Source organism: Lithobates pipiens, unplaced genomic scaffold, assembly GCF_037356315.1.
Source record: "Lithobates pipiens isolate NorthernLeopardFrog02 unplaced genomic scaffold, aLitPip1_a1.2 Scaffold_22, whole genome shotgun sequence".
NCBI lineage: Eukaryota > Metazoa > Chordata > Amphibia > Anura > Ranidae > Lithobates > Lithobates pipiens.
The window spans coordinates 93081491-93098259 of record NW_027507784.1 but is presented as its reverse complement, the minus strand read 5'-3'; the positions used below and the strand labels follow the sequence as shown (position 1 = coordinate 93098259).

At 42.0% G+C, this 16769-nt stretch overlaps 1 protein-coding gene across 1 annotated transcript in view; it reads right to left on the bottom strand.

Moving 5' to 3' along the window:
• Positions 1 to 16769, bottom strand: part of LOC143923952 (bile salt export pump-like) — a 156933-nt gene that overhangs the window by 138081 nt on the left and 2083 nt on the right. Inside the window, exons 2-5 of the mRNA XM_077447902.1 lie at positions 12378 to 12471; positions 10003 to 10021; positions 6768 to 6803; positions 1853 to 1904 (exon numbers count right to left, since the gene is read on the bottom strand). Coding sequence (XP_077304028.1) covers positions 1853 to 1904; positions 6768 to 6803; positions 10003 to 10021; positions 12378 to 12447 — 177 coding nt within the window. The 5' untranslated portion in view covers positions 12448 to 12471. The remainder of the gene's footprint in view (positions 1 to 1852; positions 1905 to 6767; positions 6804 to 10002; positions 10022 to 12377; positions 12472 to 16769) is intronic.

The following is a 16769-nucleotide window of genomic DNA, read 5'->3' as shown; positions in this document are numbered from 1 at the left end:
TTAATCTCCTCCATTAAGCATGATATGGCTCAGTGTTGTGACACTTTTACCAATTTAACTATAGTTTGGCCTGAAATTGTCACTCCTTTCTGGGCCCCTCACATACCTAGCTCGTGTTTGGAGCGGTTTAGACCCAAGATGAATGCCCAGGATTGAAAAAAAATTGTGCATGATTGGTGGCATCGTCCTCCACAAGGATATTGAGGGCAAAACCAATAGTTTATTGAGGCCTGATAGGGTTTGTTTATATCTTTAGTCTCACCCTACAATCTGGTGTCTTGCATGCGGAAGTTGTGACCTTGCCAGCAAATAAAGTTTCTTTAATGGGCTCTGTCCTCAAGTTAAATTTTGGGGTTAGTCCAATGTCTCTCTGGCACCGATGGTAAGGACAGGCCTCATTGACTACATGAGCTTATGATTTATGGGTGCTCACAGTAAAACTATGACTGGCATTGGTTATTTGGTACATTTGGAAAGTTCAATAAAGCTGTAGCTTTGCCCTATTTCCAACTTAATCAGCCTCTTTGTTTTTTGGAGGGTTGTGGGTGGGGGTTGGGCAAGGTATTGATTTATTACTGGGTCATAAATGAGCATATGCCTATCAGCAGCCGTGTTTGCATCTGTGTGCATCAGCAATGGCAGCCTGAATATTTATCTTAATACAGGTTAAAACATTCTAGCATAACAGAAATCGCTAATATATACAGTATACTTTATCTATCTATCTATCTATCTATCTATCTATCTATCTATCTATCTATACACTATATTATCAAAAGTTTCGGGACACCTGCCTTTACACGCACATAAACTTTGATGGCATTCTAGTCTTAGTCCATGGGGTTCAATATTGAGTTGGCCCACTCTTTGCAGCTACAAGCTTCAACTCTTCTGGGAAGGTTGTCCACAAGGTTTAGGAGTGCGTCTATGGGAATGTTTGACCATTCTTCCAGAAGTGCATTTGTGAGTTTAAGCACTGATGTGGATGAGAAGGCCTGGCTCACAGTCTCAGCTTTAATTTATCCCAAAGGTGTTCTATGGGGTTGAGGTCAGGACTCTGCAGGACAGTCAAGTTCCTCCACCCCAAACCTGCTCATCCATGTCTTTATGGACCTTGCTTTGTGCACTGGTCCAAAACACCTGGTGGAGGGAGGATTATGATGTGGGGTTGTTTTTCAGTGGTTCAGCTTGACCCCTTGTTCCAGTGATGGGAACTCTTAAGGCATCACCATACCAAGACATTTTGGACAATTTCATGCTCCCAACTTTGTGGGAATAGTTTAGGGATAGCCCCTTCATGTTCCAACATGACTGCGAACCAATGCACAAAGCAAGATCCATAAAAATATGGATGAGCCAGTTTGGGGTGGAGGAACTTGACTGGCCTACACAGAGCCCTGACCTCAACCTAGAATACCTTTGGGATGAATTAGAATGGAGACTGCAAGCCAGGTCATCTCATCCACATCAGTGCCTTACCTCACAAATGTGCTTCTGGAAGAATGGTCAAACATTCCCATAGACACACTACTAAAGCATGTGGACAGCCTTCCCAGAAGAGTTGAAGCTGTTATAGCTGCAAAGGTTGGGCCAAAGCAAGATTCAACCCTACGGAATAAGACTGGGATGCCAATAAAATTAATGTGCGTATAAAGGTAGGTGTCCCAATACTTTTGGTAATAAAGTGTGTGTGTATGTGTGTATATATATATATATATATATATATATATATATATATATATATATATACTTGAGCAATTCAATAATATTGGGTATGATGTACTATACATATAGAGTACAGTATAATAGTACACAACTAACATACATATGAATACATACATATTGAACTTACCAGCTGAAAGAAACCAACACGTATGCTGTCAGCAGCTGCATGTTTGTTAGGCCTAAGAGAAGATATTTATATATATATATATTTTCTTATTTCACTAAGATAAGATATTAAGTGTTCAAGAATGGCTATAACATGAAGGTAAAAAGGCTGATTTACTAAAGGTCTGAAAATAAATTGTGTGAATATTCAATTTAATTATTGTCTTGTTCAGGTGAAATAAGGGGATTTTGAACCAAATCTTCACATTTTGTTGACCGAACAATCATAAATGGTTTAGTAAATAAGCCTCATAATGTATACATATGGATTACAGGCATACTACACTTTTAAGTACACAATGGGGTTTATTTACTAAAGCTAGAAAATGCTAAATCAGGCTCACTTCTGCATAGAAACCAATGAGCTTCTAACCCCAGTTTGTTCAATTAAGCTTTGGTAATAAAACCTGGAAGCTGATTGGTTTCCATGCAGAAGAGAGCCTGATTTTGCACTTTCCAGCTTTAGTAAAAAAAAAAAACATTGGTTACTTAAAACTGGGGTATGCCTGTAAAGAGAAAAATCACAATTCACAGAAACTCATTTGCAATGTAGGAACATGTAGCATAGTGCTGCCTGCAACCCAAAATGGGGTTAATTTACTAAAGGCAAATAGACTGTGCACTTTGGAAAGTGCAGTTGCACTCTCATATAACAAGGATAAAAGAGTCACTAAAGCTACACCTGAATGTACAATTAGTGGGGAGCAAAAGGTCTTGAATAACCATTCCTCAACCAGGTAAAAAAATACTGCCACCTCAATTAGTCCTAATGGGAGACAAGGGGTGTTCCTCTGAAACAAAAAGCAGCATATAGAAAAAGGGAGAACAAGGTCCAAAGATATTCTTCAAGGAGAAACCACAATTTTCTTTATTTGAAAAATTCCACATAAAACAATGGTGAAAATAATATGAATAACTTCCACCACATTCAATTAAAATTTGACAACGTTTGACAGGTAGCTACCAGAGACATTCAACCACCACACTCACATAATATAAAACTGAATCTGGATGGGCTAGCCTTTAATTGGGAAATTATTCACAATACTGAAATGGCTATCTGCTCAATAAATGATCAGTATAATATTCCACTAAAGGATAATAGCAATTCCACAGATGTATTCAGTGTAAATGTATAAAGGGGTGATCAAAGCTCATCCTGACCTTGTGCCGTATCCCTGACTATCTCTGTCTGCTTGCGGCCCTGACCTTGGCTTTATCCCTATCTATCCCTAACCTCCTGTTGCCTACTATGGGTGTGAGCTGGGGGACCCTGGGGGTCGCGACCTGGAGCCAGTTGCAGCCCAGTCCATCCTCACCACTAGAGGCTCTGGTGAATACCTGCTGGCTCTTAGACTCCGCGCCCCAGGGAATCTTACGCTCTAACCGCGGTGGGATCCGTCTCGGTGTTCCAGCGGCCCTGCCTTCCTTATCACCTTGACTTCCATCCGCAGCAGTCAGCCGTAGGGTCCACAACCTCGCGGTGCACTCCTGATCCCTACAGTGTGCATCTGTCACCTGGCATCAAGGTGACCAGACAGGGAGAAATTGATGCAGTAATGTCAGTTCCCAGCCAGATATAGAAAGAGCAAACGCAGCTCACCAATCTCCAGATTCACAGACCGTCATGCCAAGGTAAAAGCGATGTCCTCACAAAAGGAAGAGGGGATGGAGCCTGCTCACTATTCAGCATACACCACTAGAGTCTCACGCCGCGACTTCCGCTCACATCAAGGGATCACTTCTGTGCACCACAGTACAGTACATCCTGGAGTGTTGGTTAGGAGAATGTGTCTAGCAGACAGTCTGTGTCCTCACTTCCTCACATGATGGCGTCAACTGACGCGTTTCACTTGAAACACAAGTTTCTTCAGAGCCTATATAATATGAGTGTGGTGATTGAATGTCTGTAGTAGCTACCTGTGTCTTAACAACATTGTCAAATTTTAATTGAAAGTGGTGGAGGTTATTTATATCATTGTCACCATTGTTGTATGTGGAATTTTCAAATAAACAAAATTTTATTTTTGATATTGCCGTCTGCTTCTCCTTGAAGAATCTCTGTGGACCTTGTCCCCCATTTTTCTATATGCAGTTGCTCCAGAGCTTAGTAAATGAGGTAATGCTTCATTTGCAAAGAATACCCAATCACATTTAAGGAAAATAACAAAAACAGCATTTTTGTTTGCATGTGATTGGATGATGGAAGTCAGCAGAACTATGCTCTGGAGCAACTGCTCTTAAAGTGCAACTGCACTTTGCAAAGTGTGTAGTGCACAGTAAATTTGTCTTTAGTCCACCATAAACTGTCAGTTTAAAGAGGAAGTAAACCCTGATGGGTTTACTTCCTCTTTGATTCCCTGCAAAGGTAAAGCATAATGGACTACTATGCATCGTATAGTAGTCCATTATGTGTCACTTACCTGACACAGGAGCCAGCGAAGTCACCGCTGTCCCCTGTAGTTCCGAGCATCCATCTTCTTGGTGGGTCTCGCTGCTCCGGCGCTGTGATTCGCCGGAACAGCGATGACGTCATTCCCGCGCATGCACACGGGAGTCGACACTCACGGCATATTCCCGCGATCTGTGGCTTGCCCAGTGCGCCTGCACACCGCTATCTATGGCGCATGCACCGTAGACAGAGGTGGCTGTCTTTGGGTAAATATCTCCATACGGTTTAGGAGATATTTCTTGGACCTACAGGTAAGCCTTAATCTAGGCTTACCTGTAGGTCAAAGTGGTTTGTAAGGGTTTACAACCACTTTAAGGAGATGTGGGAGAGTGACACCACCCACTGACAGTGGGGTTGATTTACTAAAAGCAAATAGACTGTGCATTTACTATATTCTGGAGCAACTGCACTTACAGAGTGCAATTGCACTTTGTAAAGTGCCCAGTCTATTTGGCTATAAATCAACCCCATAGTCTTATATCTCTAAGAGGACATTGAGGGGGTTTATTTATAAAAAAAATATTGTGCTCTGCATATGTCTCAAGCATTCACAAAGCTGTCCTGAATAATCCGGGGAATTTGTCTAATTTGTTTATTTCCTATGACATCACCTCCATCTAATGACCATAACCTGGCATTTTCCTGAGTTATTTCTAAAAAATACCACATTTTGGCCACTAGATAGAGATGATGATCATAGGAAATAAACAGATTAGGCAAATAAAGGCAATTATTTTTGACAGACACTCACTCAGCAATTTGTTTAATGAAGATCTTCATGCTAAGATCTCAGGTTGGCACACAGGCTGTGGCAATTATGAAGGGACTCACTCTTAGATTTTAGGGAGAACGCAACAGGAGGAACCGGTGGGCAGAAACAACCAAAACTCTAAAATGAACAGGAACAGAGTCATGGTTTATGGTAGAGATCTCACTATTGGAAAATCCATGACATACAAGAAGCCTCAACGTCAAGCCCATGTTCACCTATTCCAGGTTGAATAATGTACAGTAAATCTCAGTGAAATGAACTTGTACAAATCTGCTAGACCCTGCTTCAGTTGAGGGCCTACTTTAATGTACATTTTCGCTGTGTTGCGACACTATACCCAAATAAAATGTATGTATTTTTTTTTCCTACAAATAGAGATTTCTTTTGGTGGTATTTGATAACCTCTGTGTTTTAAATTTTTTGCTCTATAAACAAAAAAAGACCAACATTGTGAAAAAGAAAACAATATTTTTTACTTTCTGCTACAAATCACACCCCATAAAAAAAAAAAAAAAACGAATTTCTTCATAAATTTAGGCCAACATGTATTCTCCTGCATGTTTTTTAGTAAAACAAATCCCAATAAGGGTATATTGATTGGTGTAGGCGAATATTATAGCATCTAAAAACTATGGGATATAGATTTTTTTTTTATATACTAGTAATGGCGGCGATCAGCGACTTATAGTGTGACTGCAATATTGCAGCAGACAATCAAACACTAACTGACACTTTTGACACTTTACGGGAACCAGCGACACTATTACCATGATCAGTGCTCAAAATGTGCACGGTCACTGTACTAATGACACTGGCTGGGAAGGGGCTAAACATCTAGGGCAATCAAAGGAATAACTGTGAGCCTAACCAGTGCTTTTGTATACTGTGTGAGGTGCTTCTACTAAGGAAAGAGATGGATTTTGTTCCCTGCTTTGAAGGAACATAAAATCCATTCCTCCCCCCTTGTCAGAACTCAGTTCTACCGTTGTTACATTTGCAGATTTCAGTTCTGTGTGTATTGGTGGGTGCCGGAGAACATTGAGCGCTTGGCACCTGCAGATCCGCTTCAGCTGTGAATAGAGTGAGCCACCCTGTAGCAGTAAAACTGCTATGGAGTGGACCGATCATCGGCAAAAGTGGTTAAAGTACAAAGACTCAATGGGAGTGTTGGTGGTCGCCATGGTCTCTTCATAGGATTTATCAGACTAACATAGGATTTAACATAGTATTTATCAACTGTTTTGGGAACAAAAATGGCAAGTACCCTGTACATAGGCCATTGCTAACACACATTTCCAGTTATGTTTAGGATTATGAAGCAAAGCTGTAAGGTTTTGTTGTAATTCAGTTCAACTTTAAAGATTTCCCATCACTACTATGTACAGAGTATTGTAGCACTCCTACTATAAAATTTTGAGTTTGATCAACCAAACCTAGAACAAAGTAAAATAGAAACCACTACTCTTTATTGTGTGAAACAAGGACTGTGATTGCCATTGGCAGCAATTTTCCTTGCTCCATTTTTTTAAATAAATAATTAACTTTTTCAAAACAGCATAGAAAAATAATTCTACCTAGCCAGAAATTGTGATTAGATGAAGAGTACATTTTATTTCATCAGTATGGCATTTTCGAAGCATTGCAGAAACTTACTTTTTCTTCTTTGCTGTATCATTTTCATATTTGTCTCTGTTAAATTGAAAAGGAAATAAAAATACATAGCATTAGTTTTGTTTTAGAGATACCAGCCCAACCTGCACTGAAAACAAAGAACAAGCAACTCTAAATTGATTAAAAAAAAAGGCTACCTTTTTCATCTTATGTTGTACTTATAGATGTTATATTTACCTGCTCTGTGCAACAATATTACACAGAGCTGTCTCTCACCTCCTCATTTTCAGTCCCCCCGCTCCTCGCTCCTTCTTCCTCTGAGTACCCCCTTAGCGAGCATGGTGTCTAGGGGGTCTCCCATGCACACACACTTCTGAGCCAGGCGAAGTGCATCCATAGACACAAAAAGGGCAGCTCAGCCACGTTCCCTGCTCCCTCCTCACAGAATTTGAATGACAGCAACTGGACTCTATGACTTCCACTGCTCTCAGTGTATCCTATGAGGCCTGGAAGTGGGGGCAGCACTGTTGCAGCCGAGACAGTGCTTGATCAGTGAGAGGAAGGAGACAGGTAAGTGTTTAGGTAAGGGGGGAGGGGGCAGGAAAAGTAGTGTATTTTTTACCTTATTGCAGGGAATGTATTAAGGTAAATAACATTAGCGGTATATGGGTCCTTGTAGGGAAATGAGTACAACATGTAAGCAGGTGCTGTTATCTGGTCTGCCACTAGATGGCTCTGTTCCAGTAAAGTATCTGGTTACAGAGAATAGTGTCATCGGGTGCTAGGTTTCTTTTATCGAAAGCCTTCCTGTAGTAATGTAATGTGTGAGTGAGTCAGTGCCCAAATATATAAGCAAGGTTGGGAGGTGTCTTAGGGCAGTTGGGGCATGGGAGCCAGCGACTCGTACCATCAGGTAGATGTAGCCAGCAAGTGGAGGCCCTGGACAGGGCTGGAGGCCAGAGAGAGGTAGACCGTGCAGTAGACTTCCTGACCCTTAGGAAGGTGGGGGCTAGGGAGTGTTGCACAAGGCCTTGTAGGCCAGGCCAAGCATGCCTTGTTGTGAGGCTATTCCCCTGGAGGACCTGGGAGAGGTGTATCCAAGTAGGAGGTGACTGCAGTGGTCCCATCTCAGTGAGACTACCTGTGGGGAGCAATGAGTGGACACCTCCTGAGTAAGTACTAATGACCCCAGGTGGGAGGAGGCTGAGCTAGGGAAGATGGCTTACAAAAGGTGCTACATGATGTTTTCACCTGTGGACTATCCAGTAAATGCGTTTGACAACGTACTGTCAAGTGACAACAGATAGTATGTCAATGTGATGTGTTTGTATATACTATCTTTAAAGCTCCATCAGTAAAGTGCAACAACCCTATCTTTGGTTGTATATTCCTTCTTTTGGGGATATAAAGGTTAAGGGCTGTGAATGTTGGGAGGAGGAGTCTAGTACAAAGTCGGTACAAAATGGCAGAGGGTCAAAGTCTCAAGCCAGAGGGTTCCTGTTCTAGCAGGAGAGGAAGCAGGGCAGGGACTTACAATTTTAACCATTTGCAAGCAACCTTACAAGCATCTGATGGCCCATTGGTACTTATTGTGTGGTCCTCGAGGTCTTTGTAGACACGCACACAGTAGTCTGTATTTCCCTTACCTAGGTGTTTCCTCAGACCAGTGAAGAAAAATATTCTTTATACCAGGTTCTAGTAGATGGCATTTTGTGCTGTCTATTCCTTTCCCCATTTAGTGCTTCTTTTTTTTTTTATTATTATTATAAGTATATACGTTAACTGGGCTTTAGGAAACACAAATATTGAAGCATTGATTTGTAAAGGTACTATAATTGCAGTGATTTCTAGGCATCGCATGAAACATGTCTCCAATCTGACTGTCTTCTGAAGAATGTGTCGAGTCTCCAACAACTACTATACCATGCTCACAGTCTCTGACCAACTCCTGCAACTGCGCAAACTGTTGGTGCCATATGAATCCTGTATAATAATAATGTTTGCACTCTCTGACCATCTCCTGTACCATCCTCAAAGGGGTCTTTGTATAAACAGTTTACTGAATGAATGTGACACATATCCACTCAGCTACAACAGAACTTTCCGTATTCTATGTTGTAGAGCTATCTTGTATGATTGAAGCTGCAAAAACAAATTCCGCACTAGATGGCGTCCCTTTGACTTTGATTATGTCTTGTTGCATATTTGCAGCTTTTGACAGCTTTCTGTTATTACTTTAACTGAATGCAATATGTGGCCCTTTAGTAATATCAGGGACTGCACTTGAGCCCTCTATATCCAGAAAGTTGGCCACCACTGCTCTAAACCAGCATGCTAAAGCCAATGATATTTAGTGACTCCTGGTGACATGCTTGTGAATGCACATGGTTTACATGGTCTACTAGATGACTCTCTACATTCTGTAGACACCTTAAACTGGACCTGTGGCAAATATATGGACATTCAAATATTTATACGTTCTTAATAAGCAGGAAATTACCTTTAGAAAATCCTCAACTACCGTTGTAGCACAAGACACTATAAAACGTTCTCCAATTTCAGAAACACTGAAGTTGTAAATGTCAGCTCTTTCAACAGCTCAACTCCCCTGCTCCCGCTTCCAGAGCTCCTAGGGATTCGAAGTTTGGAAGGCTGCTGAGTCACTGCTGAAAGTGGGAGCAGGGTGGGCTTAGCTACTGACAGGGCTGAGTTTGAGGACTTCAGTGCTTCTGTTATGAATTTAGAGGATGAATTCCTTTACATGGACCAGGAAAGCTACATGGAAGCTACATGGACCAGGGAAGGCATGTTTTAAAGCATACCCTTTATATGTACAACTTAGCCAAAAGATCTCGTTGGGAATATTACTGTGGAGAAAGTAAAGATAACACTGTTCCTCATATAAATTAAGGGCAATATCTCTTGCTTCTGTATACAACATGGAAAGGCACATATTGTCACATAGCCACAATGGTCAGGACCTGGGATGAGAATACTCCCACAGGTGGCACACAGCCCTTCACACATTACACCTTGGTCATCATGGCAATCCATAATAGGTATATAAACAGAACATAAAATCAAAATAAGATTAAATATCTAAGAATACAAAAGACAATGCCTATGCACATAGGTTAACTTGGAAAAAAAAAAAAACTTTCTTGAGAAAGCCAAAGGTTGTGAGCCTTTAGGCTCCAGTGATGCACCTCTACCCTGGATGCCAATGAAGTTTTGCAAATACAATTGACTTTAGTGGAAAGTAAATGTGAATACTTACTCTTTACACTTTAGATTATCTGTGAAGAAGCAATAAAAAAAAACAGTTTATAATTCAGAACACAGATTAAAGTTATTTTGCGTTCTGGCAAACACCTAATTTTATTGCATAGTCCAGCTTGGACCAATGTAAGTATGCATATGCCATACTTGTGTAACCGCTGTGGAAGTAGTTGCTGCTACTACAGTAATCCTTGCTGTTTTTAAGGTCCTGTGCAGCTGGGCTGTCCTATATGGTAACCACAGGGGAGTTGCTCTCTCTGCACTGGTGCAAATCACAAAATGCCCTGCATTCTTCTCAATTAATCAAATTCTCTGTTTGGACAAGGTGAAGAGGTGGGGTGGTGACTTCCCAAATGCCACCTCACCCAATCACAGAAAGCATTCAATGAATTGAGAATTATGCAAGGCATTCTTTTTTCTCATGAATATACAAGTAGGAGGAAAGACTGTGCCCTAGTCAAAAAAAAACTGACACCATCCTAATTAAATTGTTATGAGCAAAAAGTGGGAAAGAAAACCCCAAATCTCCGAAGGAGGAGCTTGGAGTAGGGGGATGTTAGAGTGTCACACAATACACAAAATAGAAATGATGTTTAAAAATAAATAGTACATCTTTATTAATATTTAAAGCAAGATTATTTTTGTTTAAAATGTATCCATAATTGTATGATATGAGAGTATAAGATATAATATATTTAGCCTAGTGGACTAACGCATTTTGCATAGATCCAGTGCTTCTTCAGGATTCACAAGCTCTGTATATCAAGATATGGGTACAATGTCTAAAAACACCAATATATGTAAACTAACCAGTGTAGCTAGGATTATACAAGTTGTATATCAATGAAATGTAGATGTCTCAGTATTAGACCAGAAAAGGGATCCAATTTTCTAAATGATGAGTTGCAAAATGCTCCCATAAAGTCAGGGGTAAACACAAATGTCCACAAATTACATCATTCCATCAAATATGAAGGGACCAATCAACACTCAGTTTGGTAAGTTAAATCCCAGAGTGTAATGCTCCACTCCTCCACAAGATAGTACCTGTCATACACTGGCCATTGACTACACCAAGAATGGCGGATCCATCATTTTACAACACATCATATGGAAACTTGGGTCCCTTTATGGTCTAATACTGAGACATCTACATTTCATTGATATACAGCTTGGGTAATACAAGATACACTGGCTGGTTGACATTTATTGTTTTTTTTTTTTAGATATTGTACTCATATCTAGATATATAGAGCTTGTGGATCCTGAAGAAGCACTGAGTCTATGCAAAACACATGGGTCCACTAGGCTCAATATTTTGTATCTGTATTTCAGGGAGTGCGTGTGAACAGCAGCAACTGTCAGATTTGTACTCTCTATAAATCAATGGCCAGCACTGCTGCTGTTCGCATGCAACCATTGATCTGAGCTGTTACATGTGAATAGAACCTCTGACCAACCCTGGAAGTAGTCAATGTGTGTCCAGGGACTGCATTTCTTCAGAGTTCCTGGCCACACACACATTTGCTGCAGCCAATCAGCCACGGTGTACATGTCCATAGCACAGAGTGCAGCTTCAACCAAGGAGTGATATTTAACGGCCTCGGAACTATCCGCTCCCCATCTCCAGTGTAAATGTGGCCTATAAGTTCATGTAAATAAGGAAATGTGTTTAAGATCCATTCTAAACTTCATCTAACACTTGAAGCTGGTCATGCATGCTACAAGCTGAATTCTGTACATTTATCTGACATCACATGTGTACTTTCTGAATAAAGTACTGCTCATTTATACTTGCTTCAACTTCAACATGCTTTTTTTTGCTGTGTTTTTCATGCTTCTATGATGCTTTGATGGTGCTTCGATGATGCTTCAGTGGTGCTTTTTTGAAGCTTGACAGATGCCCTGTGTGTGTGTCGATATCTCATACTTGCAATACCTCCAAAACAAAGCAAAGCTAAAGCTGAATTAGAGCCTCTCAAAAGCTTTACGTGCTTCAAGCGAGCTTTGTTATAGACTTCTATGGAGGCTTTGAAGAGGCTTTGAAGCACCACTAAAGCATTATACTTGGGGTATCATTTTTGAAGCAAAGCAAAGCAAAAGCAGGTGTTAACAAGACAGTAAGCTAACCATTTTATTTAGAGACAGGGGCTTTGACTGGTGCTCAGAGAGCTTTAAAAAAGCATGTCCAAAACCATGTTTTGAAGGAAGTGTTAATGAGCCCTTTACATTGTTGGCAGGAAATCATGCAAGTACTCGCTAATCTCCACATTTACACTGCATGTTGGATTAATCTTGAAAACATCTGGTGTACTGTGTCCATTGCTTGTCTTTTGCATGTTTGATGGCATACATTAGGAAACTATATTATACCTGATTCATCTGACTCAAACGAGCTATTTTCTGTCCCAAGTTTTTTAATGCTCTTCAACGTGACTGACATGGTGTTCTCCTTCCTAGTCAGACCCTATGAGGGAAGCAAGCGATTAACTAAATTCATATGAATATACAATATATGAAAACAAGTACTTGCACAGATTTCATTATTCATTTATTATTCTTTATATAGTGCCAACAATTTATGCAGTACCTTGCATTATGCACATTCACATCAGTCTCTACCCTCCAGGAATTAACAATCTCAGGTCCCTATTTTACTTGCATACATACTCGCACAAACATAATAGGACCAATTTAGACTGGAGCCATCTATCCTACCGTCATGTCTTTTAAATGTGGTAAGAAACCAGGGAACAGGAACAGGTAAATTTCCAGGCTTGGTAGGCAGCCAGGCCTGGGTGTGTTTTGCGATCTGGGTTGGGAGTAACCTAGAGCAGTGCTGGGTGACTCACAGGTGGTGTCACTAGGACCTCCCACTTCTTTCCAGAATGTTCTTGTACTTTCTGGGAAGAGAGGTGGAGAGGGGAGGTGGAGCCACCTGGGGTGTTCTGAGGAGCCCTAATCAATCCCTAATCTGGATTGGCAGGGGACAGGCCTCCTTAAATACCCAGAGTCAGCCCAGCTGGGGAGGAGTTGGATCGGGTGAGAGTGTATAGATGGAGTGTTAGGCTGTCTGGGCTTTTGAGGGAGCTCCCCAATCTGGGAGAGGGGTGACCTTGGGCCTGGCCTGGGCTCAGGTGTGACAGGACCCTCTTACAACCCACAGAGGTGTTCTGGCAAGCAGGCACAGGAGGAGTAGGAGAGGACAGTGGGAGAACACTGCCGGGCAAGTCTCCAAGAGTTCCACGGAGGCAGTCAAGAGGGCTGGCATGTGTATACACTGTCCACTGTCGGGAGGACTGAAAGGCACGCCTGAGAGGACTGAGATGCAGTAGTTTGGGATGGGCGCAGAGCCAGTCTGGAGGATGGTGGTGTCATGGGCAGTGGAGTGAGGAAGATGCTGCCAGGAGGGCTGGCAGTGCCTGAAGAGGTGGTACCTGGGAGCAGTAGTCACAGGGACAGCTAGCACTCGAACTCTCTTTTTGCAACACCATAGGGGCCCACGCTCCCTACCTGTAAAGGGCATCTGCTTTGGGCCTGGCTGAGCCAGTGTCAGGCCTACAGTGATGGCTAATCTGGAGAGTGCAAGAAAGGAAGTGATGTGCTGGAGGATTGAGGAGTGATACTCTGCAAGAAAGGAAGTGCAGGAGGAGAAGAGGAGATTGTATATACTGTGATGCATATAGTAGTCCCAACGTTGACTGATTACCCTGGCATCTCATAAGTCCCCATCCCTATCCAAGTTTAATCCCCTCAATAAAAACATTAAAAAAAGTGCAAGGACTGCTTTCATGTCTCTGAGCAAGTGAAAGTGTGTGCCAGGCTGGGGCAGGGTGACAGACGGACCACTACATACAGCAGCTCCTAAGGAGGTACCGCTACACAAGCAGAGGGAGAATGTGCAAACTCCAAATAGAGTCCTAACTGGGATTCCAACCAAGTTTCCCAGGGTTGCATGCAGGACTGCTGTTAGAAATCATGGGATGCTAAATAGCCTACCTCACAGGCCACCTACCTCCCACTAGGCACACAGGGCGGGAGAGAACACAGAAGGGGGAATAAGATGTCGCAGAAGGGGGACATCTTGCAGAAGGGGGAATGAGATGTCGGCAGCACAGGGAGGGGGAGGGGGACCATGTGGCAGGGGGAGGGAGAGGGGGAGAATCTGTCTTTTAGCTGCTGCAAGGAGAGACACAGGGCATTGCTCCTCTAATTGCCCCTGCAGGCACAGATTCTTCGACCTGTCCTGCCCACATCTGATTCCCACTGCACGCCGGACCCACCTGTGACCCCCCTCCAAGAAGACCGGTGGTACCCCCTGGTTGCATGGCATTAAATATATAAAGATAAGTAAGGCATATCTATGGTCAAAATTTAAAATCATAATTCTTCCATACATTTTTAAACTTACTTTGTGAGGCTCCCCACACCCCCTTTAATTCTGTGACACATTCATACTGTTGTGTCACACATTTCACAGAGCCAGTCTTCTGAACTACAGAGGTGCTGAGATAAGGACTTTCAGGAGACAGAGTCATTACAGGAATTACTGCCTACAAGCAGCAAAGAACCATGGGATATGTAGTCCTTAAATATGAGTAAACAGCAGAGAAGAAGCTGCAAAGCATGCAGGGAATTCAGGAAGGTGTAGAGAGAGCTGGGCAGCAGACAAGCAGAACTCACAATATGAATAGAGATTTTTCAAATAAGCTGTTGTCAAAATAACCATTGTTTTTATTGTTATTACAATGCTGATTTTATAATAACATATTATAAAATATGTAGGAAAGTCTATGCTGCTACCATAAATTTCCTAAAAATGAAAGTGGTTGTAAACCCTTACATAGTTACATAGTAGGTGAGCTGTCAATCATCTGCTATATGCTGGTGGGGGGGCAGGGCCATCTCCCGGGATTGTCTGGCATTGACACAGACTGTCAGAAGTGACTCATAAAGATAGCAGTGCAATGACAGAGCAGACAGAAATAACACTCAGTGCTTTGGATAGAGGCAACTACACACTATAGAAGGGTATGCTTTATTAATTTTTCATTTCAGAGCTTTACAAACGCTTTAACCACTTCAGCCCCGAACCATTTTGCTGGTCAAAGACCAGACCACTTTTTGCGATTCGGCACTGCGTCGCTTTAACTGACAATTGCACGGTCGTGCGACGTGGCTCCCAAACAAAATTAGCGTCCTTTTTTTCCCACAAATAGAGCTTTCTTTTGGTGGTAGTTGATCACCCCTGCGGTTTTTATTTTTTGTGCTATAAACAAAAATAGAGCGTCAATTTTGAAAAAAACGCTTTATTTTTTACGCTTTGTTATAATAAATATCCCCCAAAAATATATAAAAAAAACATTTTTTCCCTCAGTTTAGGCCGATACGTATTCTTCTACATATTTTTGTTAAAAAAAATTGCAATAAGCGATAATTGATTGGTTTGCGCAAAAGTTATAGTGTTTACAAAATAGGGGATAGTTTATGGCATTTTTATTAATATTTATTTTTTTACTAGTAATGGCAGCGATCAGTGATTTTTATTGTGACTGCAAAACTATGGCGGACACATCTGACATTTTTGACACATTTTTGGGACCATTGTCATTTATACAGCAATCACTGCTATATAAATGCAGTGATTCCTGTGTAAATGACACTGACAGTGAAGGGGTTAACCAGTGGGTGGCAGTGTAGAGGTTAAGTGTTCCTAGGGGTGTGTTACTAACTGTGTGGGGCTGGGCTTTCATTTAGTGAACACTGATCTCTGCTCCAATCACATGGAGCAGAGATCAGCATCACTAGTTGCTAGGCAGAATGGGGAAGTGCTGTTTACAACGGCATTTCTCCATTCAGCAGCCCCATGAGATGATCGCGGGTATGCCCACGGCGATCGAGTCCGCGGGACCCGCGACTGGACTCACGGGGGTCCCGATGGCAGGGCGGCATTGAAGATTGGACGTACCTGTACGCCAATATGCCTGCCCGTGCCATTCTGCAGACGTACATCGGCATGCGCCGGTCGAGAACCGGTTAAGCCACTCTTCACTGACAGTCCCATATATCCCTTGCCCCCTTAAAGGATAAATGTACAAAAAAAGATTGGTTAAACCCCAAATAGTTTTTTTTACCACTACTATTTATTTATATTGGCTTTTGAAATTTACAAATGCAGAAATTGGATGAAAGGTTTAGCGCTGAAAAAAACTTTTGAAAGATAAATAGTGCATTTTATATACATCTATATAGATCAGACCAAAATGAGGGAAAAATTAGGAGGAAATCAAGGACTGTTGGGGGGTAAGCAATCCCACTCCATGAAAGTGATATATCACATCATTAACTGCTACTCCATGGTAGTCAGTCACGTATCCGGTGCCTAGGCATTTAGTTGTATGTAGATGTCTACTGAGGAGAACAACCAGTGCCGTACCTGTTTGAAGCTCTTTAATCCCTTTGCTTCCTAGTCTCACTTACTTTGCCAAGTCAACAGGAGCTATTGGCTCCCGCTGCTGTTAATCAAAGACAGTGACGAGGGAGCGGTGGTAGGTCCAAGTTCCGCTGTCTGTAATAGACGCAGACAGCAAGGCTCAGGAGTGAACCCGCATGAGTATCTCCATAGAAAACAGCTTTCTATGGGGGAATTCAATGGAGGGGAGGAGCCAGGAGCACTGACTGGGGTCTCCAGAAGGGGAGATCGAGGCCACTTTGTGCAATCTAATTGCACAGAGTAGGTAAGTATAAACCCGTTTGTTATTAAAA